Source organism: Crocuta crocuta, unplaced genomic scaffold (genome assembly GCF_008692635.1).
Source record: "Crocuta crocuta isolate KB4526 unplaced genomic scaffold, BGI_CrCroc_1.0 scaffold119, whole genome shotgun sequence".
Lineage (NCBI taxonomy): Eukaryota > Metazoa > Chordata > Mammalia > Carnivora > Hyaenidae > Crocuta > Crocuta crocuta.
The window spans coordinates 10,081,021-10,103,993 of NW_027551562.1; the positions used below are offsets into that span (position 1 = coordinate 10,081,021).

At 66.9% G+C, this 22,973-nt stretch overlaps 1 protein-coding gene across 1 annotated transcript in view; it reads left to right on the top strand.

The window, feature by feature from the left end:
• ADGRB1 (adhesion G protein-coupled receptor B1) overlaps nucleotides 1-22,973 on the top strand; it is a 47,198-nt gene that overhangs the window by 1,720 nt on the left and 22,505 nt on the right. The window contains exons 2-15 of the mRNA XM_077750020.1: nucleotides 1,274-1,422; nucleotides 2,159-2,264; nucleotides 2,967-3,176; nucleotides 7,290-7,971; nucleotides 17,274-17,435; nucleotides 18,152-18,262; nucleotides 18,688-19,089; nucleotides 19,587-19,751; nucleotides 20,042-20,206; nucleotides 20,399-20,500; nucleotides 21,675-21,781; nucleotides 21,974-22,168; nucleotides 22,333-22,401; nucleotides 22,858-22,966. Coding sequence (XP_077606146.1) covers nucleotides 1,274-1,422; nucleotides 2,159-2,264; nucleotides 2,967-3,176; nucleotides 7,290-7,971; nucleotides 17,274-17,435; nucleotides 18,152-18,262; nucleotides 18,688-19,089; nucleotides 19,587-19,751; nucleotides 20,042-20,206; nucleotides 20,399-20,500; nucleotides 21,675-21,781; nucleotides 21,974-22,168; nucleotides 22,333-22,401; nucleotides 22,858-22,966 — 2,734 coding nt within the window. The remainder of the gene's footprint in view (nucleotides 1-1,273; nucleotides 1,423-2,158; nucleotides 2,265-2,966; nucleotides 3,177-7,289; nucleotides 7,972-17,273; nucleotides 17,436-18,151; nucleotides 18,263-18,687; nucleotides 19,090-19,586; nucleotides 19,752-20,041; nucleotides 20,207-20,398; nucleotides 20,501-21,674; nucleotides 21,782-21,973; nucleotides 22,169-22,332; nucleotides 22,402-22,857; nucleotides 22,967-22,973) is intronic.

Consider the following 22,973-nt stretch of genomic DNA (forward strand, 5'->3'; position numbering starts at 1 on the left):
CCCGGGCCCCCACGCCCCCCGGCCCCCACTCCCACCATCACCATTGGCACCACCACCACCTGTCTTCCAGCCCGTGAATCTCTGTGGCCCCAGCAGCCCAGGCAGTTTGGGGGGGCTGGCTGCCAATTTTGGGGTGCTGTCTCTGGGCTGAGACATGGGCTGAGGGTTTCTAAGGTGGAGAGCTGAGGCCCGGTGGGCGGGGCCACCCGGGATGGCCTGGTCTCATCACTGACCTCCACCGGATAGGGGGGTGGAGAGAGCACCAGGCCCCACCCCTGGAGTCCTGGCCTCCATCCTCCCCCCGCCACCCCCCTTCAAGGCCTGAGCCTGCAAGGGAGTTGATGGCCCCAACCTCCCTCCCGCCTGGCAAGGTGACTTTGGAGCAGCCGCTTCTCTGGGACTCGGTGACTCAGGGCCCGGAGCCTTGCCGCCCTGTGCCCCAGAGAGCCTAGACCCACAGAAGGCAGGGCAGCCTCGGGCGGCCCCGGGCAGGTCTGGGTACGGACCTGATCCGGCTGGGGGTGACATCTGGTGCCCTGGGAAATGCATGTGACCATGGCTACAAGACCTGAATGGGAAAGGAGAGGGAATCAGCAGGCGGGAGAGAGCCTCTGCCGCTGCCCCTGCCCCGGCTCCCCCCACCCCTGCCCCGGCTCCCAGCCTGGGCTGAAATGAGCCCTGACCCGTCCCTGGGCTACGCCTCACACGTGGCACCTCCAGGAGTGTTCTGTGGACAAGCAGCATGTGCACTCGTGCACCCACACGTGTGCACGCACACACACGCACCTGCACACTGTCCACTCGCTCACACCGCAAGCGTGCGCTCTCTCACCCACGCAAAGCCCCCCCACTTGTCCTGGGACACGCACTCCCTCGCACACTGCGTGCACGTGTGCGTGCATTCACACCCTGCACCCGCACATGCCTCTCAGCGCCCGGCCTGCCCGGCCCTGGGCCCCATGGTCCTGCTCGGGGGTCACCCTGTCTGCCTGTTCTTGTCCCCCTCCAGACCTGGGGAGGTTGTGACCTTGAGCCCCAGCCCCACCCTCTCTGTCTGCCCTTCTCCTCAGCTGCCCCCCACGGAGAGGAGAGGTCACCGAGTAGGTGCCGGTCTCTACTCATCCCCTCCACAAGCAGTCAGGCACGCTGCCAGCTGCAGCCAGCCAGCCCACCCCCCTGCCCCAGGACCTGGGTGTGCCCGCAGGCCCCCTCCCGACCACCTCTTCCCACCTTCATGCTGTCCCCTTACCCTCCCCCATGCGACCTTGGGCAGGTGACCTTGGACAAGCCCATCCCCTCGGAGACCTGGGGAGCACAGATCCTGGTGTGGGGCGTGGAGAGCGGCACCACTCACAAGCCGGCAGCTGGGTGGCCTCAGCAGCAGAGCCTCTGTCCATCTCAGGGCGCAGTGGCTCACCCTGGGTACCGAGCAGGCAGACACTGAGAGGAGGGCACAGTCATGAGGGTCCTCACCCCCATCTATGGGGGTGGCCCTTGACCCCTGGGACAGATGCTGTCACATTCCCACTTAGGACTGTCTCCAAGAGAGGCTATCTGTATGCACGCACCTGCAAGTGCATGCTTGTGCATGGGTGCTGGGTGCATGAGTGCTGGGTGCATGGGTGCACGGGTACATGGGTGCATGGGTACATGGGTGCATGGGTGCACGACTGCATGGGTGCTGGGTGGATGGGTGCTGGGTGCTGGGGAGGGCCTGGCAGATTCGGGTGAAGCTTTCTAGGGCAGGCCGTTTCCCCACTCCCTGGAGGACAAGCACGTGGTCCCCAGGCAGGGGTGGGGCCCGTAGGAGGGCGGTGGGTCAGCCACGCCAGCAGCTAGGTCGCGTGGAACAGCTTCAAGGCCTGCAAGGGTTTTGGGGTGATGGGATTCTGGGCAGAAGGAGGTGTGGCAAGGCCCCGCAGGGAGCCTGCCCCCAGCTCTGGGCCCCGGGGTGGGATGCGGGGCCATAGTCTCTCAGTCCTGAGCTACCCGGGTGGGGGAGCCCGTCAGCCTCCCTTGTGAAATAGCGAGGAAGATGGCCTCGTCCCTGTGGGTCCGTGGGGGGGGTGGCTGTGGCCGAGCCAGCACAGGGGGCCTTCCTCCCGCCCCCAGCACTGGCCCTTTGGGTCGCGGGGCCTTTGTCTCTTCTCTTGGGCAGGTCGTGCCTGCCTTCCAGCCAGACCTCCCCACAGCACCTGTGCGCGGGCAGCCGGGCAAGGAAAGGGGGGGCTTCCCGAGGGGTCGGCGGCAGGCCTGGTGATGTGGTGGGCCTCTTGGGGCCTGCCCCCCGCCCCCCGCAGCCCTGTGGTGGTGCCTCCCTGCTCTGCCCCTACCTCCCTGCTGAGAGCAATGTGACCTGGGGGCTCCTGGGGCAGCCTCAGGATGCCCCCTGCAGATCGGCACAGGCTGGGAGCACGCGCAGTGGGGCGGGGGGGGCACGTTCTCATGCCCCACCTGCTTCTGCGCCCACGGACGGAGGCCCCTCGTCCTGCGTTGTCCTGGATCTACAGCAGCCCTACCCCCACCCCAGAGTCAATGCTGTCCCCTGGGGGCCAGGCTGCCACGGCCCAGGAGGCGTCTGTGGGGGCCCCTGGGCACCCGGGGCGGGGAGGGCAGGCTGCGTGGGCAGGGGCGGCCGCGCGTCCCCGNGCCCCAGGGCTGTCCTCGGTGCCGAGGGCGCCCACCCACCCCTCCCCCAGCGCAGCCTTTTCCCAGGACACACAGGCAGGCACTGTTCAGGGGGCCGGGCAGGACAACAGAGTGCCTTTTGTGGCTGGCATCTGGGGACGCCGTTGGCGGCCTGGGGTGGGTGGGGAGGGGATGTGGAGGCAGGGCCGGGGTGGGTCTGCGTGTGTGCACCGGGCTGTGCGGGGGAGGCCGCTGAGAATGGGGAGGAGGGCCGGACAGACTGAAGCGGGGCTGGAGGACTGTGGCACCCCAGGGGGCGGTGTGCTGCCCTGGGGCAGCGGGGAAACCGAGGCACCCAGGGCCTCTGGTACCAGGGCAGGGCGCCGCGGGCCTGCGCCTGCCGGGAGCCAGGGGAGCGCTGTGGCAGGTGGCACCGCAGCCGCAGCTCAGGCGACCCTGTGAGCCTCACGGTGGACGTCGTTCTGTTCCTGCCTCAAGACATGGCCGTGCCGCCCAACCAGCCCGTCCCAGCCTGCGGGCAGCACGCGGTAACGGAAGTCCTTCCTCCTGGGCCTGACCCCCGGCTTCCTGTCCCCGCCGGCACTCTCTCAGTCCCTCACCCGCACGGTCACCCACCTCCCATCCCAGCGGCCCCCGCCCCGTGACCCTGCGCAGACACCCGCAGGGCTCCATGGCCCTCACCCCAAGGCCAGCCCCCGGGCTCTGGGAGGCTGTCTGGGGGGCCGGGGCTGAGGCTGGCCCACGGCTGGCGCCTGGACACCGGGAGGAACTTCCTGGCAGCCAGGGCCATCTGGCCAGTTTCCCCGACACGGGAAACAGGGAGGCTTGGGCACGAGTTGTCGCTGTGTCTGGGAGCCCGACGGGGCAGTGGGCCACAAAGGCCAGGACCGGAGGACACACGGCCTGTGTCGGGGGAGGGGACAGTCCCCTGGGAGAGGCCGTGAGCCTTCATGGGAAGGAGTGCCCGGCGGCCACACGAGCGCCCAGCACTGGGGACAGTGGAGGCCAGGGTGCCGGGTGAGGCCGGGGGCGGGAGGGGGGGGCCCTGAGCCAGCCCCGGGGCACACGGTGCGGGTGCTCCCAGCGCCATCAGCCGCCCACTCGGCCTGGCCTCCCTCTCGGAGGTCCTCGGGCCCCTCGGGGCTCTGGCCTGGCCACGGGCCCTCCCTGAATGGTCCCCTCCGGGCAAGCCCGCCTGTCCCCGCCCTGGCGTGCCCACCCTTCTGCCCCTCGCGTCCCAGTGAGCACACACCGAGCCCAGCACTCCTCTTGCCCTGTGTCCTTGCACCAGCACACTGCGCATGTGCAGACACACATGTGCACATCCAGAGACACACGTGCACACAGCCACACACATGCTCCCGAACTCAGGGGACGCCTGCCTTCATGCACACATGCTACCCGCACACATGCACGCATGCACACACGTGCACACGCATCTGCCCCCATCTCAGTGAGCTCCCCCACCGCCCGTCGCTCGCTTGCAAAGCGGGAAGCCTGGTGGTCTCTGTGGCCCTGCCCCCCCCGCCACCCCCCTGCCCAGATCCCATGCAGGCCACCTCCTCGCTCTCCCTGCCTGTACCTGCCCCCCGCAGTCAGAGGGACCCCAGGATGAAGAGCAGGCCAGGCCCCGCCCCCACGCATCCTAGGACCCCTCCCAGGCTCTGTGCCCCCTAGGACCCCACCCCAGTGCCAGGTGGGTCAGGAGCACCCCTGTGTGCCCCCACCCTGTCTCAGCACCAATTGCCCTGGCCTGGGATAGACTTGCCCTCCCCTGCGGCCATGTGACCTGGGGCCTGCCCCCAGCCTGCCCCCCAGCCTGCCCCCAGCCTGCCCCGCTCTCTGCTGCCAGGCCTCCTTGGTGCAAGGAGCCTTGGAGGGGCCTCTGGGCCGTTGACCCAAGGCCTCGACGGAGGGGTCAGGTAGGAAGCGGGTGAGGAAGGAGGAGGCTTCATCTGGCTTGCAAGGCCTTGTGAGCCTCTCGGGACGGGGTGTGGAGGGGTGGGAGGGGAGCGAGCGCTGGCAGGTGCGGGGGCATCCACAGCGACTGCCTGGGCCTCCTGCCCAGCTCTGCCCTGCGGCCCAGCCAGAAGCAAGGCCGGGCTGCTGTCCTTGTAGCTGGGACAGGCTTCTGGCCGGAGGGGGCCTTCCCAGTGCCCAGGGTGTGGGGCACTTCGAGTCAGGGATGTTCTGGAGGATGCCAGGGAGCGACCTGAGCCCTGCTGCTTCCCACCTGGCCCTGGCTCCCTGGTGGCCCTTGGGGTCCCCCCTTTGGAACCCCAGAGCACCATAGGAACCCTGTTTGAGAACCCTATGGGTGGGCACCTCCAGGCCGTCTTCCAGGCCTAGTAATCTGTTGAAGGCTCACTCCGGGGCCTCGATCTTGGGGTGCAGCTGCTTGAAAGGGCTCCGAGCGCTGCTCTGCCCTGCCCTTACCGCACCCTTACCTACCCCTGCACTTCCCACCTCAGGCTGGAAATGTCCCCTCCACATCCCACACCCAGCTGGCCACGGGGCCTCTCTGTTCTATCTCCTGAGCACCCTCCCCTCCCTCCGCACCCCCACCCCCTGCCCCATCCTCCATGCCCCCCTTNGGCCCACACCCCCCACCATGCCCCTTACCTCCCCCAAGGCCCCGAGGGAGTGTACAGAGGGGAGAGGGGATGGAGGTGAGGTGGGCCCTCGCCTGGGTCATTTCAGGCCACGCGGGCCCCACGGGGGTAGTGACGGGGTGCGGCAAGGTGGGCGCTAGGCTGGGATCAGGGGGCTAAGTCCTGTGGGCCGTCTGGGCGTGAGGCAGAGCCTGTCCCAGGACTGGGCGCCGGCTTCCGCATTAGGTCCCAGCCTGGGACTTGGGTGGGGGGTGCAGCGGGGCTCGGGTGAGGTTTTGGAACAGGGGGCCACCCCTCTGCAACAAGACAGCGGGGACCTCCCCAGTCTGGGATTGGCCGTAGGACCCTGGCCATGGCTTCCCCGTCCCCACAATGTGAGGGGGGGTGCAGGGCAAGCGGGCTCTGCTATGCCCACATCCAGGGCCGCCCCAAGTGGTCTAGAGGCGAGGTGGGACGAGGGGCTTCCCAGAGGTAGAGGCCAAGTTCAGAGTCTGCTCAGCCCTGGCCACAGGTGTCACAATGAGAAGTCTGCAAATTCCCTTCTCAGGCCACTTGAATGTCTGTCGCTAAAGAGCCCCGGGGGCCGGGTTTGGCCTAGCTGCCCCTGGTGACCCGGAGCCCCCTCTCCGCTTCTCTCCCCTCCTCCTCCTCCCCTCCTGCCCCGAACAGGGGTAAACCCCTAGGTCTAGGTCTTCTAGACAGTGAGTCTTCTCCCCCCATTTTACAGATGAGGAAACTGAGGCTGGGGGGTAAGTACTGCCCGAGGCCACATAGCCACGAAGGGGCTGCCAATCCGCTCAGGGCCCAAAGCCGCCTGTCCAAGTCCTTGCTCTGCCAACAGCCCACGCAGGAAGGACACGGGCCAGCTGGGCCCGGGCAGCAGGGAGCAGTGAGTCCCCGTGGGCAGGCGGCCGGCGTGTGCAAGGTCTGCGGAGGGGGGAGGGGGGGGCGCTGCTGCTCTTCCTCACCGGCCGGCTCATCGGCTGCGTGGGGCGGCCGGCTGGCCCAGCGAGGAGCCCGGGGGGTGGTTGGGGAAACTGAGGTCTGGAAGCAGAAGGAACCTGCCAGGGGCTCACAGGGTGGCGGGTCCAGTAGGGGCATCGATCATCCTTTTCTGAGCCCTGGGTGGCCCCACCGTGTCCCTGCTCCAGTGGGCTGCCAGCTGCACCCCGTCCCCCGGGAGTGAGGGGACAGCACACAGCCAGCACCTTCTCTCCCAGAGCAGCGGAGGGGACCCCAGGGCACAGGGCTGGGGCCATGAGGGGGTTCATGTGTGTGTTTTCCCACCCCTCCCTGTGACCTCCTGTGAGTCACTCACCCTCTCGGCCTCCTCATCATGAAGTGGGGGGGTCACGGTGCCGGCCTCACAAAGAAGGGGTGAGGGGAGGGGTTAGTGTAGGCCGAAGCCTGGATCTATGTGGCTGTGGCCCCAGCCGGAGGGGGGCGGCATGCTGTGAGGAGGCCTGGGGGAGGGGTCTGCACTCCCACCCCTGGGGGGGCGGGAATGACCTCTCCGCTTCCCCTCCTGTGAAAACTGTACTTTCCTCCCAAACAGCAGGGACTGGGGAGGAGGAAGGGCACAGACCCAGAAGCCCCGTGAGGGAGAGGCCAGGAGAGACAGCCCAGCCCCCACCACAGGGCCAGAGAGACACAGAGGCCCGGGGGTCAAATGGCGGCTGCGCCCGTGACGGGCAGGCATGCAGGCAGGCAGCCCCGGGACCCGCAGGCGCCACGCACGCCAGGCTGCCCAGCCGGACGGGCACCCGGCTCTGGCCGGGCACTGCCCACCAGTGCCTGCTCAGGCCCAGCGGGGGGAGGCGCCCCCGAACCAGCCCCCCTGCAGGCGGACACACTGGCAGGTCGCAGGCACAGATGGACAGAGCGGGGGTCTGGGAGCAATGCCCGGGCCGACGCCAGCGCCCTGGTGGGCAGTGGGGCCTGGCCCCCGGGTGCCGGTCTCCCCGGGCGGGAGGGGAGCTCACACCATCCCTCCTCTGCTCTTCTTACAGCCGCTGCTGAGGGCCACAGGCCGGCGTCGGGGCCCTGAAGGTCAGGTCGTCCGTCTTCCGNGGCAAGTTCTTCGGGTACTTCTCGGCGGCCGCCGTGTTCCCCGCCAACGCCTCGCGCTGCTCCTGGACCCTGCGCAACCCCGACCCGCGGCGCTACACGCTCTACATGAAGGTGGCCAAGGCGGCCGCGCCGTGCAGTGGCCCCGGCCGCGTCCGCACCTACCAGTTCGACTCCTTCCTGGAGTCGACGCGCACCTACCTGGGCGTGGAGAGCTTTGACGAGGTGCTGCAGCTCTGTGACCCCTCGGCGCCCCTGGCCTTCCTGCAGGCCAGCAAGCAGTTCCTGCAGATGCTGCTCCGGCAGCCGGCCCTGGAGCGGGGCCCCCGGCTGCCGGCTGCGCCCCAGAGCCCTGGCCACGACTTCTCCGTGGAGTACCTGGTCGTGGGCAACCGCAACCCCAGCCGGGCTGCCTGCCAGATGCTGTGCCGCTGGCTGGACGCGTGCCTGGCGGGCAGCCGCAGCTCGCACCCCTGCGGCATCATGCAGACCCCCTGCGCCTGCCTGGGCGGGGACACGGGCGACCCCGCCTCTGGCTCCCTGGCCCCCCGTGGGGACGTCTGCCTGAGGGACGGCGTGCCGGGCGGCCCCGAGAACTGCCTCACCAGCCTGACCCAGGACCGGGGCGGGGACGGTGCGCCAGGTGAGTGACCGGCTGGGGGAGCGGGGCTCTGTGGGCAGAGGGCATTGGGGTGGGTCATTTCTGCGGGCTGCCCCGGCCACCTGCAGGCTCCGCCCCCCCCAGAAGCCAGCTGCTGAGGACCGGCGACCTGGTATGTTCCACACTGGCCCCGAGGTGCCGAGTGACGGTGAGGGAATGAACCCTGGGTCTGGTTTCTCCCTGGACGAAGGAGTCTGAATTCCTGGCTGGGGGAGGGGCCTTCCATTTCTGCAGGCAGACGATGCTAATGGGCCAGTGGGCTGCCACCGCCGTGGCCCGGGCCTTCGGGGGCCTCTCGGGACCGGGCTGCACGGAGAAGAAGTGGGCAGAGTGGGCTGTTGGGAGATGTGGTCAGGAGACGCGATCAGGGGACCCCGTGCGGTCAGCAGTACGAATCATTGATCTGGCAGCTGGTTACTGAGCGCTCGCAAGGTGCTCCGGGCGCCAGGGACACGCGCTGAAAACAACACGGGGCGCTGTTGTGAGGCTGCTGTGGGGGGAGGGGAGGGGACATGCAGCTACATGGGAGAGCATCCTGGGAAACAGCAGGGGAGGAAGGATCCCTGGGGGGGGGGGGCCTCTGGGTCACCTGGACCAGGGGACCGTGCTCGCGATTCCGGGAGGGGTGCACGTGAGCCCCGCGGTGTGGAAGGGCAGTGAAGGCCTAGCGACGGGCAGGACAGAGGCGGGGGGTGGACGGTGCCGGGGCGTCCCGGGCGGCTGTCAGCCCTCGGAGAGATGGGAGGACATGGCGAGGGATGGGAGGTGGGTCCTGTACGCTCTGGGGTGGGGGCCCCTGGTGGGAGGCCCAGGGTGCATCTGGGAGGCTAGGGCTGCGGCTGGTAGGGGGAGCGACGGGGGGCAGCCCCCTCAGGCCGCCGGGCAGGCAGGGAATACAGGTGCTGGACATCGAGGGCCCAGGCCTGGCCGGCTGCTCCATGCTGGGTGGGTCACTGTGGGGCCGGGTGACATTGTCCAGGGCCCTTAGCCGATGAGGTCAGCACCCTGCTCAGAGCAAAGTCTTTAAAGGCAGAATATAAGCCACAAGGGGCTACAGAGGAAGCCAGGTACCCTGAGCTCGGTTCCAATCATGGTCCCAGCTGTAGATTCCAGAAACCTCCGTGAAGCAGTGAGCCTAAGCGGAGGGGAGCAGGGGAAGGGGTGCAGGCCAGCGCCTCTGCAGTGGCCCCCGGGGGCAGGGGCACATGGGGTGTCCAGGAAACCAGCAGAAATGCCCTGGGGGACATTCGGGGGGGGTGACCAGCAGTAGGGTGGGAGGCTGGCAGGGCTGACCCGTGGGCCGGGCAAATGCAGGTCACTGTGACCTTGCCCTGGGCAGCTTCCGAGGCGTGGCGGGACGGGAGTGGCCCCGGGGGACATGGCTGCTTTGGGGGGCCCAGGAGGGCCGGGTCTGTAGCTGCGCTCGGCCATCCCCCACGGCCGTTTACCCCCTGAGCTTTGGCTCCTTTGTCTGCAAAGGACAGTTGTGCCCCACGGGGTACGGTGGCCCTGGGGCCCGGCCCATGGTGACACCATGCGCTCAGGCTGGTCTGTGCACATCGAGGGGCTTTAAGCTGAAAAGTGACTCGCCCTGACAATTGTAGGCTGTCAGTGCAGAAGGCACTGGAACTGAGCAGGGGGAGCCAGGGACAGGGAGGCGGCCTGGGCAGGCACCCAGCGGGGAGCCGACACCGCCCTGGGGGGTCAGGCAGCAGCAGGGCGGGAGGCGGCGGGTCTGGGGGGGCAGGGGCAGGACTTGGGAAGGAGGTGGCTAGACACCCCGCCCCCCAGATTCCCAGTGCGGCAGGAGGTGGTCAGCCGAGCTGGGGAGGCGATGCAGTGCGCAAGACGATGGGAGGTCAGAGTGGGACTTCAGTGCGGGGTGCCCGGGGTCACCCAGGTGGGACTGCATCTGAGTGGGGCGCTCCGGGGCCCGGAGCACAGGACTGGGTCAGCCTGACCCACGCGCGCGTTGAGTCCTGGGCCAATCCCAGCAGCTGTCAGCCCCTCAGGCCCCATGTCTTTAAAATGGAAAGAGCAAACTAATCTTTCCTTGACGGCACGAGGAATGAAAACTAGGTGGAAGTGTTTCTACGCACAAACACTGGCCGCGGTGCGGTCCCCACGCCCCTGGCTCATCACTGGGTGGGGACAGAGGGCTCAGGGCAGAGGCAGAGCCGAGGAGGGGGCGCTGGGGGCGGGGGGCTTGCACACAGATTCCGAGAGAGGGAACGTCCGGAAGTGGAGCCCAGGCGACGGCAGGGAGGCGCGAGTGCATGTGCCTGTGTTCACGCATCCGTGTGCACGTGTGCAACTGTGTGCGTCATGTCTGTGCCTCCGTGTCCACAAGGGTGTGTATACACGTGTGTCCTGCATCCGTCTGTGCATCGTGTGTGCCTGTGTGTGCGCAGCCTGCGGGGCATGACTGGTAGGTGCGTGTGCACATGCGTGTGTATACTGCGTCGTGTGTGTGCCGTGCTCGCGTGTGAGTGTGCGTGTGTGAACACTTGGGGCACGCACGCATGTTCCTGCACATGTGTGTTTTGAGCTGGGCTCTGCGCGGGGTCGATTTCGGTGCTTTTGACGGAGCGCAGTGTGAAGGCCGGAGGCACAGGCTGGCGGTCTTGCGGGGAGGCGGGCTGGAGCGTGTGCGGGCTGGGACGGGCCGCCATGTGGAGGAGGGGGCTCCTCTGCCCTGGGCAAGGTGGGCTGGGTGGCGGTCACCCAGGCCCAGAGAGAGCTCAGACCCAGCGCCTGTCCCGGGATCCAGAAGGCCCTGACGCTTCTGGGACCTTGGGGGTGAAAAAACCGTCTTCACAGTGTTAACAGCAGTCATGTGTTGAGGGTTCCGTCTGTGCCGGAAGCATCCACATATTAACGAGTTTACTCCCTCTAGCAGCCTGTGAGATAGGCCCACCAAGCAGCCTCCTGCCCCAGGGCCTTTGCACTGGCTGTCCCCTCCACCTGGAGCGCTCTTCCCCAGATCCCCGCAGGGCTCCCTCCCTCAAGTCCTTGCTCAGACCTCACCTCCTCCACGACCCCTCCCTGTGCTGTGTAAATGGCAGCGGCCAGAGCCCCACTTTCCACCCCGTGCACTGTCTCTTTTTCTCTTTCCACAGCACATGTTACCTGTGCACACACTGATCATTTCCTGCATTGTTGGGTCCGTACCCCATTCTCTGTCCCCACCAGGTTGTAAGCACCACCGGGCAGGCTTCCCCTGCTCACCGGTGTAGCCCCCAGCATGTGAAACAGTACCCGGCACACCACCCGGCAGCAACTTGCTGAGTGCTGGCAAATTAGAATAAGGCACAGAGATGTTAAGGCAGCAGCCAGGGTCACACAACTTGTAAGGGGTAGGCTGAGGTCAGAGCCGGCTTGCGGCTTCCTGGTGGTCTGGGGGGGGCGCTTCCCCCACATTAGCCCCTGCTGGGAGGGCTGCGTGCGCATGTGTGGCAGCACAGGGACCGGGGAGGTGCTGCGATCGCTCGGAAGACCAGCAGCCGAGCTGCACAGACGCCAGACCCCAGATCCCGTCTGCCGAGTCAGGTGCCCCGGGGGGGTCGCCCCCTCACACTGGCCAGGGGAGGCAGGGCCTGGCACGTCCCCTCCGTCTGCACCCCAAGAAGCCTGTGCATGGCTGACCCGTGAGTGAGCAGGCGGCCCGGCCAGCCCGTGGCCCATTTTCAGCCCTCCCCCAGCCTGGCCTGTCCAAACGCCACATGGCCACGTCACGCCTCCGACCCAGTGTGCCTTCCTCAGGCCAGAGCAACTGTCCCCTCTCCTCCCTGCTGCCGGCCGGCTGCCCGCCTGGCCACCCCTCTCCCGGGTCTCTCAGGGCCGGCTCCCGTGTCTCGTCTCTCTGTCTCTCCGTCTCTTTCCCACAGTCTCTCTCTGCGCTTTTCCACCTCTGGTGAGATGGGGCCATTTCTCTCAAGGGCTATTTTAAATATTCATGTTTTAATTAAAGAATTTTATTGCAGAAGCGACATGTAAGATAATGAAAAAGCAGCATCCTGGGGGCTGGGAGCAAGCGTGTGTGTGTGTGTGTGTGTCCATGTCCCTGTGTGCGCGTGTGTGTGTGCGCGTGCACGTGTGTCCCTGTGTGCGCATGCACCCCGCGACCGTGCGCCTGCCTAGGGCAGGGGTGCAGGGTGGGAGCGGGAGTGGCGTCCAGGCGCGGAGGTCGGGGGGGGTGTGCGCCCCGGGAAGGCTGAGGTGCTGGGCAGAGGAGCCAGACCCTCCCGGGACCCCGGGCCCTGCCTGCAGGCCTGTCGCGCTCAGCCGGGGTGCCCCCTGCAGGGCTCGGGTTGGGTCCCAACCCTAAGTTCAGTTCCCCCAACTTCCCTCGGGAAGAAGTGTCTGGAGCCCCTCTCTGGGGTCCGCAGGCTGCGACAGAAGCTGGGCACGGGCGGAGGCGCAAGGTGGAAGAGCCGTGGCTCTGGAGGCCGGGGGTGCCAGGGCACACGGGGGCCAGTGCACAGGGCCAGCGTATAGAACTCCGAGAAAACAAGGGTGCAGGCCTCGTCGGAGACCGGGTTCCAGGTGGGACAGCGGGGTGAGGCCCCACGANCCCAGGCTGCAGGGATGCCCCTGCTTGGGTCCCACTTCCCAGAAACATGGTGAGGGGCACGTCAGTCGGACGCAGGGGAGGACCGTGTCCAGGTCACCCAGCGCCAAAGGGCAGAGCTGGGGTGGGGCTCGGCCACCAGGCTTTTCACAGGGAACATCTGACTGACCGACGAAGAGAAGCATCGAGAAAGCTTATAACCCTGCAGGTGCGTGCGGCCAAGCCAGCCGCCTGGGCCAGCCTCAGTTTTCTCCCTGTGAAATGGGGCCGAGACAAACCCGCCCTAGAGCCTGCGTGAAGCTAGAGGAGACGGCGGGCGCGCCTGTCCTTGCCCGGGGCGTGGCCCGTGGGTCCCGGGGCCGGACGGCGGCTGCGGCGGCTGCGTGGGCTGCAGGGACNGGAGGATCAGGAAGCGTCAGGACGCGTGCGCTGAGGGCATCAGGGAGCCCTCTTGTCCCCCGCGGTCCCCATCTACACACCCTGCGAGGGTCAGAGAGGAGGAGCCTGGGTGTCCCTGGATAGGCCCTAGCTCGGTGGGGGCAGAGGTCTCCGGGAGCTGCGCACCGCGTCCCTGGGGAGCCCTGCAGGCGGGACTGGCAGGGGCTGATCCCACGCGCTGGACTGGGGAGCCCTCTGCTGGAGGGAGAGGGAAGTACACGGGCCGCCCGCCTGCCCAGGGAACCCGGAGGCCGGCGCGGCCCAGCTGGGGGAGCGCCCCCAGCCCCAGCCGAGGCTGGGGCGAGACCACAGCCTCCAGGCTGGGGCACCGGGGTGGGAAGGAGGCCGGGAGCCCCCTCGCCGGCCCTCTCTCCTGGGTGGCCAGGCTGCCTGGCGGCCATTAATTGGCCCCATTCATCCTTTAATGAGATGGAAATGAGGCTTTCAGACAGAGGGGCATTGAGTGGGGGAAGAATGGCGGCTTCTTTCCGCGCCTGGGGGGGCAGCCCACCCCCCCAGCCTTGCCCACTCCTCCGCTACCCCTGGAAGCCCACTCAGCCCGGGAACCCCGTGGCCATCCAGCGCTGCAGGGCCCTTGCACGGGGGACTCCTGTCATGGACATGTTCGCTCAACATTGACCAAGTGTCAGCCGTGTTTGGGGACACACGTTAAAAATAAAAATGACAACCAAAATAGCAGCTCCCCTATCCTGAGTATTAATCAGTGGTGAGGGTATGGCCAAGGCTGGGGACCAGTGTGTGACTGGGACCAGGTCTCCTGCGTGATGGGGGATCGGGGATCCCGGGCCCAGGATCACAAGTTAATCTGTCATGAGGATCAAGGCTCAGTGCGTGATCAGGGCCAGGAATCAGTGTGGGACCAGGATCAGAGCTAGACCTGCGGCCAGTCTGTCCTCTGAGTCGGTGACCCGCCTCCCCAGCCTCTCCCTATGCACCCCCTCCTCTTCACCCCCTCTCCCCCCATCCCCACCACCCGGGTCACCAAGGTAACCAGCCCTGAAATAGTGGGTGCTGTGGCAGCTGAGGCCTAGCCTGAGTCTATCCTGAAAGACTGAGCGCTGCAGCAGTTGCCATGGGAACCGAGTGGCATCCTCCAATTAGCCTGGCTTGGACACCCTCTCTCTCCCACCCACTGCCAGTTTCCACGTCATTCAGGCTTCCTTGTGGGGGCTGGGCTGGGGCAGCCAGGAGGGACAGCCAGGACACGCCCCCCAACCTATCACCAGGCCCGGCTCCCTGACCTCCAGCACCCTCGGGCCCTTTGGGTCTGCGGCACGGGACAGGATGGCTTCAGCAGGTGACTAAGGCCGGGAGCCTTGGGCAGGGGCTTGCGGTCAGTCCTGGCACATGGCCTTCATCTGGAGGCACAGGGGGGCTTCTGGAAGCTGATCGTGGGCTCAGTTCCCGCCCCTCTCCTGGTCAGCGGGAGGTAGCTTGGCCTCCCTGTCTGCGCCTGCCTGCCGGCGGCGGCATGAGCTGCTGAGACCCCCGGGTGCGGGCCAGATGTCCGGGCCGCCTCTGCCGTCCTGCCTGAGCCGCTCACCTGCCCTGGGCCGCGTGCCCGCGGAGGCCGTGCTGGGGGCTCCCCACCCTCTCCCAGGGCGCCCGGCTGCCACATCTCTGCAGTCCTCACAGCAGATTTGCAGCGTGAGAGGAAGCGGCATTGAGGCAGCACCCTTTGTTTTTACTTGAGACCCTGGCTCTGCCCACCTCCCCAGGCGCAGGCTCCCTCTGGGCAGACCCTCAGGGCGGTGGCTTCGCCCTGGCCCCGGGCTGCCCAGACCAACCCTCTGTGAGCCTCTTTCCTCCACTGTAAATGGGCTGAAAGTTGCCTCTGGGGCGGGCTGGGATTCAAGGCTTCTTGTGCGGAGGCACCTGTCATAGACAGGGCGCACGGGGCAGGGGGGGCGGGGGCAGGGTTCCTCTGCCCCGGAGGTGCCCTGGGGAAGCTGGCCACAGCGGCTGGGGGGAGGAGCCACCCGTCCTGGAGGGTCCAGCAGCCTGACCCCATTCCCATTTTGTCTCTTCCTCGCCGGGGGACCTCTTCACTTCCTCTGGGCCTTGGTTTCAGCATATGAACAATGGGACCCACGAGGTGTCCTTTGTGGGAATTCAGTGGCCAGTGAGGGCATCTGTCCCAGACCCAGGGAGGGGCTGCCCCGTAGGGCGAGGAACCACGAAAAACGCAGCCCTGCACCCACTGTGTGGCCCTGGCAAGCACCTTCCAGGCCCCCACAGCACATCTGGGAGCCCTGCGTTACTGTGTATGAGCCCCAGAGAGCAGGGCCCACGCCCACCCGCTGAGGGGCAGTGGCTAAAGTCTGAGCCAGCCCCTCGGGCTTGGTCCCTGGAGTCTGCATGCACTAGCTGACCTGCCTTCCCCTTCCATCCAGCACCGGCATGCCCGCATACCCCGGAGGACTAGAGGCTTCACAGCTGTGTGCCTTTGGCCCACTGGAGCTGCCTCTCTGGGCCCAGGGGGAGGTGGCGCCCTCAGGCCTGTGCCTCCCGTGCCTTTGTCCCTGGCTCCCCCTGCTGGTCGGTTCCACACAATGAGGGGCCGGCAGCTTAAAAGCAGCCGTCTACAGAACAGATTGGCACCTGACAAATTTGCTACAAATCAAAGTGGGTTCGAGAAGCCACTCAACTCTGACCCCAGTGACTGCCCACATCCTCCCGCTCCGAGCCCTTTGTTGGCCATTTATCTTCACACGCTCAGTTCTGGGAAGTAGCCCCCCACCATCCTCAGAGGAGATGCATGAGGCCAGGGCGGGATGGACTTGACCATCCCATGGCCAGTAGGTGGTGGGGCCGCCCCGTAAACCTGGTCTTTCCACCCCAGCCTCACCCTGAGCCCCTGTTCTGGAGCCCACCCTCCGGGGTCTCCCGCAGGCCTCATTCTCTCCCCACGTGGTGGGGCCTGCTCCCCCGAGCCACAGATGAAAACCGGACTCCAAGAGGCACCCGGGGCCCTTCTGACAGGCCACGTGTGACCTGCGCTTGGCCAGCCCGCCTGCCCGCTCCAGCCTCAGGCAAGCAGGCAGCATGGGGAGCAGCCCAGCCTGAGCCCGGGGTCCTGAGTGCTGGACTCTGGCCCCCCTCTCCCGCCACCTCGTAAGTGGGTGTGAGGCCAGGGTGCCCCGCCCATAGCAGGTGCCTGGGGAAGCTGCTTACCCTCATTGAGCGTGCTCTGACCCCACTTTGCTGAGAGTGGGGGGGCCCTGGCACCCCTGAGGGCAAAAGGGGCGGTGGCAGCCAGAGTCCAGTGCAGTGGGGGCGTCTGGGCCCCTTGAGCCTGGCCTCTGGACAGAAGCAGCCCCCTCCTCAGCCCATCAAGGCAGCCCCCACACTCCGCCTGCCCCTCAGGGGCCCCCAGTACTTGGAGGCTGTCCTGCCTAGTCCCCTTAGTGCCCTGGGGCCACCAGGAGACTCAGCACTGCAGGGATATGAAGTCCTGGTTTCTGTGGGGGACGGGACCAAGATGAAGGAGACTCATGACAGGAGCTGAAAGGCAGTGGCTGGGGTCAGAGCGGGGGGCGGCGGGGGGGAGCACGGATGCCTTTGTCCCCAGGCTCCCCCAGCAGCCAGGGGCCAGCTCAGTCAGGTCTGGGGGCAGCTTGTCCCAGTGCAGCCACCAGCTATGGGACCTTGGTGTCCTCTGGTGTCCCTACGGGGGGTGAGGGAAAAAGCACACAGGTCATGGCCAAGGAGTAGGGGACTCAGGGAACACTGGACTGGCCACCAGGAGTAGGATCCTACAGGGCTTGAGGGTTTGTGTCCAGGAAGGAGGCCCCCTCTGCCCTAGGGCATATCACCAGGAGCTTATAAGGCAGCCACTGGGGTGGGCGGGGGTGTCATTCATTCGTTCTTTCACGTTCATTCTTCAGACACCCCGCGGCTCCAGCTCTGTGTCCAGCCCCTACAGTGGGGACCTGGGTTTAAAGCCCGTAGACACCCGGGCACAGGTACCTGTACACAGAGCTGGAGGGCAGAAGCCTGGCACCCCAGAGGGACAGCAGGCCCCCATTTCCCTCTGCCCCTCCCTATCCCTGCCCCCCTCGGCTTCACAGGCCCACGACGGCCTGTCCAGGCCCGCGCTCGCCTCCCCAAATGCCCTCCACAGGCCGGCCCGTGCCTTCATACCCGCAGGTCTCCTGTGCCGGGGGGGAGGGGAGACTCCACCCGCCCAGGAGACACTCCCGGAGGCCGCTCCCTGAAACAGAGGCCCTGACACCCGCCCTCCGATTCCTCCCAGGTGGCTGGAAGCTGTGGTCCCTTTGGGGCGAGTGCACGCGGGACTGCGGGGGAGGCCTACAGACGCGGACGCGCACCTGCCTGCCGGCTCCCGGCACCGAGGGCGGCGGCTGCGAGGGGGTGCTGGAGGAGGGCCGCCTGTGCAACCGCAAGGCCTGCGGCCGTGAGTGCGCGGACGCGCGGGCGGCGTGGGCTGGGTGGGCTGGGTGGAGGGAAGAGGCCCGCGTGGGNTGGGTGGAGATTTCTTCGGGTCTGCGGGATTGGGAATTTTGGGGTGTTCCGGGGGGGCTGACTGTGGGGTTGCTCCCTTCTCTCCGCCCTGAGGAGCCCTGGCCAGACCTGCGGGCCCCAGCCTGGTCCTGACTCCAGAATGAATTTCTCTAATAAGGCTCTAATGTCCTTATGCATATTTTAGCCGCTTCCATAACGTTAAATCAAGTTATAATGAGACTGTCATTCTTCGGGTGGTTTATTCCCTGACGAACCTTTCCGGGAGAGAGCTCATCTCGAGAACCTGGGGAGGGCTCTGGGTGTCGGGAGGCCAGGCCACGGAGACAGGGGCGCCGGTGGATGCTGCGCAGAGGAGGGCGGCCGCCACTCAGACCAGCAGTCCTGCAGGAGGGTCCCTGGGGGAAGAGGGAAGGGATGCAGAGCAGGCGAGAGGGGGCCACAGGAAGGGATCTCATGGTGACCACACAGGGGCTGGTGTCAGGCTGGGGTGTCCTGGCTCCAGCTTTCCCAGCTGTCCAGTGGGGCCAGAGAGCCCTGGTGTGGCAAGCCTGGCCGGGGACTGAGCCGTAGGGCCCAGAGCGCGGCTCTTGCGCTCTGGGGTCGGTGCTGCAGGCCGTGGCCCGGACACTGACGGAGCCGCTCCTGCAGCGGCCGGTCGTACCAGCTCCCGGAGCCAGTCCCTGCGGTCCACGGATGCCCGGCGGCGCGAGGAGCTGGGGGATGAGATACAGCATTTCGGGTTCCCGTCCCCACAGACAGGTGAGCGTGGGGGGCAGGGCTGACATGCCCACAGCTGGAACTGGAACACTCCACAGGGAAAGACTGGTTCCAGGGCACTGCTCTTCGGGCAAATATTATATGTTACTAGTTGTCGCTAATTCTAAGTAATAACCTTAACAACCTTACCATTAACTTCTTGGGTGCCAGGCGCTTGTCGACTTTTGGAGATTGGTGTGAGGCGAAGGGGTCTGTTTGGGGCTGGACCCCGGGACCGGGAGATGGCATACGCCTTCCTCCAGGGGCTTCCAGCCTTGTAGGGGGAATGTCAAGTCCCGAAGAGCAGCCCGGGTTGGAATCCCGGGACGCGCCCGCTGCCCAGCACCGTGGCCCTGCTGCTGGGAGTGAGCGCAGCCTCGGCACAGAGGCAGCGGCAGGCCTGCGAGGATGTCGGTCTGCGCCCGCAGGTGACCCCGCGGCCGAGGAGTGGTCCCCGTGGAGCGTGTGCTCCAGCACCTGCGGCGAGGGCTGGCAGACCCGCACGCGCTTCTGCGTGTCTTCTTCCTACAGCACGCAGTGCAGCGGGCCTCTCAGGGAGCAGCGGCTCTGCAACAACTCCGCCGTGTNGGGGGCGGGGCCCTGGGTCCCTGGCCACCGAGTCACAGCAAGGATTGCTGAGCCCACCGGTCCCCCCTCCTCCACAGTGCACGGCGCCTGGGATGAATGGTCACCTTGGAGCCTCTGCTCCAGCACCTGCGGCCGTGGCTTCCGGGACCGGACGCGCACCTGCAGGCCCCCCCAGTTTGGAGGCAACCCCTGTGAGGGCCCTGAGAAGCAAACTAAGTTCTGCAACATCGCCCTGTGTCCTGGTAGGTGAGAGAGAGGGAGCTGGGCTGGAGGGCGGGACAGCGGAGAAAAGGAAAGGGGGATGGGCTCCTAGGACCATGGACCCAGGTCACAGGACCAGGTCACAGGAGTCCAAGGCCAGCTTGCTGGGGCGCTTTGAGGTTGGAGACCCTAGGGCATTCTCACTCGGTGTCATGGGTGTTGGGCTGGTGGTTGCACCCATGCCCCAGGTTTCATGGTGGTGTGATGGGCCCCAGAGGTGTTCACACCTGACCCAGGAGGCATGATGGAGTGGTAGGCCCCTAGGCACGTTCACACTTGTGACCCAGACTTGGTGTTGGGTGAGACCATAGGGACATTCTCACCTGGGGCCCAGGCTGTGGGTTACTCATACCTGCAGCCCAGGCTCAGTGTCGGGTGGGGAGTCCCCGGGGGTGTTCACACTGGGGCCCAGGCTGGGCGTGAGGCCCTGGGTATTCACGCTGGCTTCCTGTCCCCTTCCTCCCCCCGGGCCGGGCAGTGGACGGAAACTGGAATGAGTGGTCAAGCTGGAGCACGTGCTCCGCCAGCTGCTCCCAGGGCCGCCAGCAGCGCACCCGGGAGTGCAACGGGCCTTCCTACGGCGGCGCCGAGTGCCAGGGCCACTGGGTGGAGACGCGAGACTGCTTCCTGCAGCAGTGCCCAGGTCAGCGCCCTGCCTCGGGGCCTGGGGGCGGTGGCGCTGACGGGCGTGAGCCACGGGGGGTGTGGGGGTCGGGGGGCTGACGGGCAGAAGCCACGGGGCTGGTCGTGGGGGCTGGTGCGCGGGAGGCACTGGTCCTACTCTGGGCCAAGCTGAGCTCCGGCTCTGCTGCCCTGGTCTCAATTCCTTTGTCCTGGTGGCTTCCCGCTGCTGCACCCCGGTTCCCCGTGACTGCTGGACCTGTCCCCGCCCTGTCGCCGTCTGTGTGCCCCGTGCCTGGCCGTGGCCCGCAGTGGATGGGAAGTGGCAGGCCTGGGCATCGTGGGGCGGCTGCAGCGTGACGTGTGGGGGCGGCACGCAGCGACGGGAACGCATCTGCTCCGGTCCGTTCTTCGGGGGGGCCGCCTGCCAGGGCCCGCAGGACGAGTATCGGCAGTGCAGTGCCCAGCGGTGCCCCGGTGAGGGTCCTCCTGCCCGCCGCGGGGCTCTGGGGAGGGGCACCCGAGCGATGGGTGGGTTTAGGGCTTCACTTTGTCAGGACAACCTCAAGACAGCACAGGTTCTGGGGGGTCGTGGCCTTCCCGAGCCTGCTGCCCGCTCACCGTGCCCTCCCCACGCCCTCCTGCACCCGCTGCCTGGGCGCCTGGCAGAGCCCCACGAGATCTGTGACGAGGACAACTTTGGCACCGTGATCTGGAAGGAGACTCCAGCTGGAGAGGTGGCTGCAGTCCGGTGTCCCCGCAATGCCACAGGTGAGGGACTCTGGCCCTACCCTCAGAGATGCGCACAAGGCCTTCAGCGGCCCCTGCAGGCCCGCCCCAGGGCGCTGCCAGCCGTGCCCAGGCAGCTCCGTCCACGCAGCAAAGCCAGGACCGCACCTGCACCCGCTGCGTGTCATGTCCCCCGAAGCTGCCCAGTTATGGGTGGGAAACTGAGCCACAAAGAAGTTAGTGCACTTGCCCTGGGCTTGCGGGGCCAGTAAGTGGGAAGCCAGCAGCTTTGACCCCGCTGCAGTCTTGTGGAAGGTTCTGAGGGGTGTGGAAAGCGGGATGTGCTCCCAGGGGAAGGGGCTTAGCGCGCTGAGGGGCTGGGGGTCTTTCCCCTCTTGTCTGAAGGAGTGCCAGCCTTTGCGTGCCCTGTTTTGCCGTGTAACGTTCAGGAAGCGACGTGACCTCTCTGAACCTCCCTTTTCTCTCAATAAAAGGAGGGGGTGCTTGGGGCTCTCCCGACAGGGCTGTCATAGCAAGCGGCGGGGAGGCCCACGCGGGGTGGGGACAGCGGTGGAGGCGACGGTGGGGTCGTGCACTCCTGACCCCACCCCTGTTTTGTCTGCACGTTCCTGGTAGCATATTGCAAATCCACAGAAGCAAAGAAAATACAGGTCACAGGGGGGCGTGGCCTCTGGCCTGCCTGCGTGACCATGTCCCCCCTCGTTATGATCCTGCCCCACGTTGTGGGACAGTGTCCCTTCGCACTCAAGTGGCTCCTGCTGGTGACAGGGTCGTGGCGGTCCTTTGTGGCCATCACTGTTGGGCACGCAGCCATGCCCAGGTCCCTGGGAATAAGTTCTGGGTCTCAACTGATGCCAGGTGCCCCCTCGGTGTCGATGGGACACCCAGGCCATCAGAGGCCCCTGCAGCTCTGTGGGTGGCACCAGGCGGGAACCCAGGCCGTTGGCTCTCCAGGGGCTCTGGGTCGAGAGGGGCTGCAGGAGAGGCCCCCTCCGCCTCCGCCCCCTTGCAGGTGGGGTCCTGGGTGCCTGGCTTCAGGAGCTGCTGCTGAAGGTGTAGAAGGACAGAGAGAAGGGAGGCGGGGTCCCCGGTGGCCCCGCTCTCAGCCCCTGCTTGGGGGGCGAGAGGGGCGCGTGCCGAGGAGCCGCGGGTGGGATTCCCGGCCGGAGGCAAAGACGACCCTCTTCCCCGCCAGGCCTCATCCTGCGACGCTGTGAGCTGGACGAGGAAGGCATCGCCTACTGGGAGCCGCCCACCTACATCCGCTGCGTCTCCATCGACTATCGGAACATCCAGATGATGGTGAGAGTGGACTCCTGCCCCCACTGCCCTTTCACCTCAGACACGGCCCTGTGGTCCCCGCGGCACGCCCCGTGGACACCAGTCAGCCGTGGCCACTGGCTGGGGTCTGCAGAAGGCCCAGGTGTGGGGGTCGTCGGCCCGCCGGGACGGACCCTGCAGGATCACGGCCCCCACCCCCCTCCGTCTCCCCAGACCCGGGAGCATCTGGCGAAGGCTCAGCGCGGGCTGCCCGGGGAGGGGGTCTCCGAGGTCATCCAGACGCTGGTGGAGATCTCCCAGGACGGGACCAGCTACAGCGGGGACCTTCTCTCCACCATCGATGTCCTGAGGAACATGACGGAGATCTTCCGCAGGGCGTACTACAGCCCCACCCCCGGGGACGCGCAGGTGGGCCCCGGAGGGCAGCCCCGGGAGGGCACCCGGAGGGTGATGGAGGGTGGGTGGGGAGCAGGCGGCCTGGCCCCCTGCAGAGCCCTGGCCCCGCCCCCACAGGGGGAGCTGTAATTCCGGCGCCTTCTCTGCTCACTGGCCCTTCTTCCTCTCCTTTCCAGAACTTCGTGCAGATCATCAGCAACCTGCTGGCCGAGGAGAACCGGGACAAGTGGGAGGAGGCCCAGCTGGTACGCACGCCGGTCGAGGGCCCCGCGGCAGGGTGGGCACCGGCGGCTCTGCCTCCTCCCTGGGGCCCAGGCCAGCCCGGGGCTGGGGGGCCTGGGTTCCCATCCCAGCAGGGCCTCTGGGCTGGTGTGACTTTGAGGAAGCTGATTCCTGCCCAGCCCCTGTCTCCCCATCAACCGGAGGGCGGACGCCCACCCTGTGGGCTCAGGGGCGGGTGTGGGAAACGGGGTCCGGGTCCCTGGGACGGGGCCAGCCTCCCTTCCTCCTGGACTGACCCCGGGACAGTAGTCAGCGCGGGGGCTGTGGGTGTCGGGAGACCGCTGCNATAGGACCCGGATAGGGGGCGACTGATGCAGGAGAAGGGAGATGGAGGGTGTGTCCCAGGCGGGTGCGGGGGCTTCGAGGACACTCTCATGTTGCTCTGGGGTCCCGGCCCCCCCGCCCCACCCGGTCCCCAGATGGGTCCCAACGCCAAGGAGCTCTTCCGGCTGGTGGAGGACTTTGTGGACGTCATCGGCTTCCGCATGAAGGACTTGCGGGACGCCTACCAGGTCACAGACAACCTGGGTGAGCC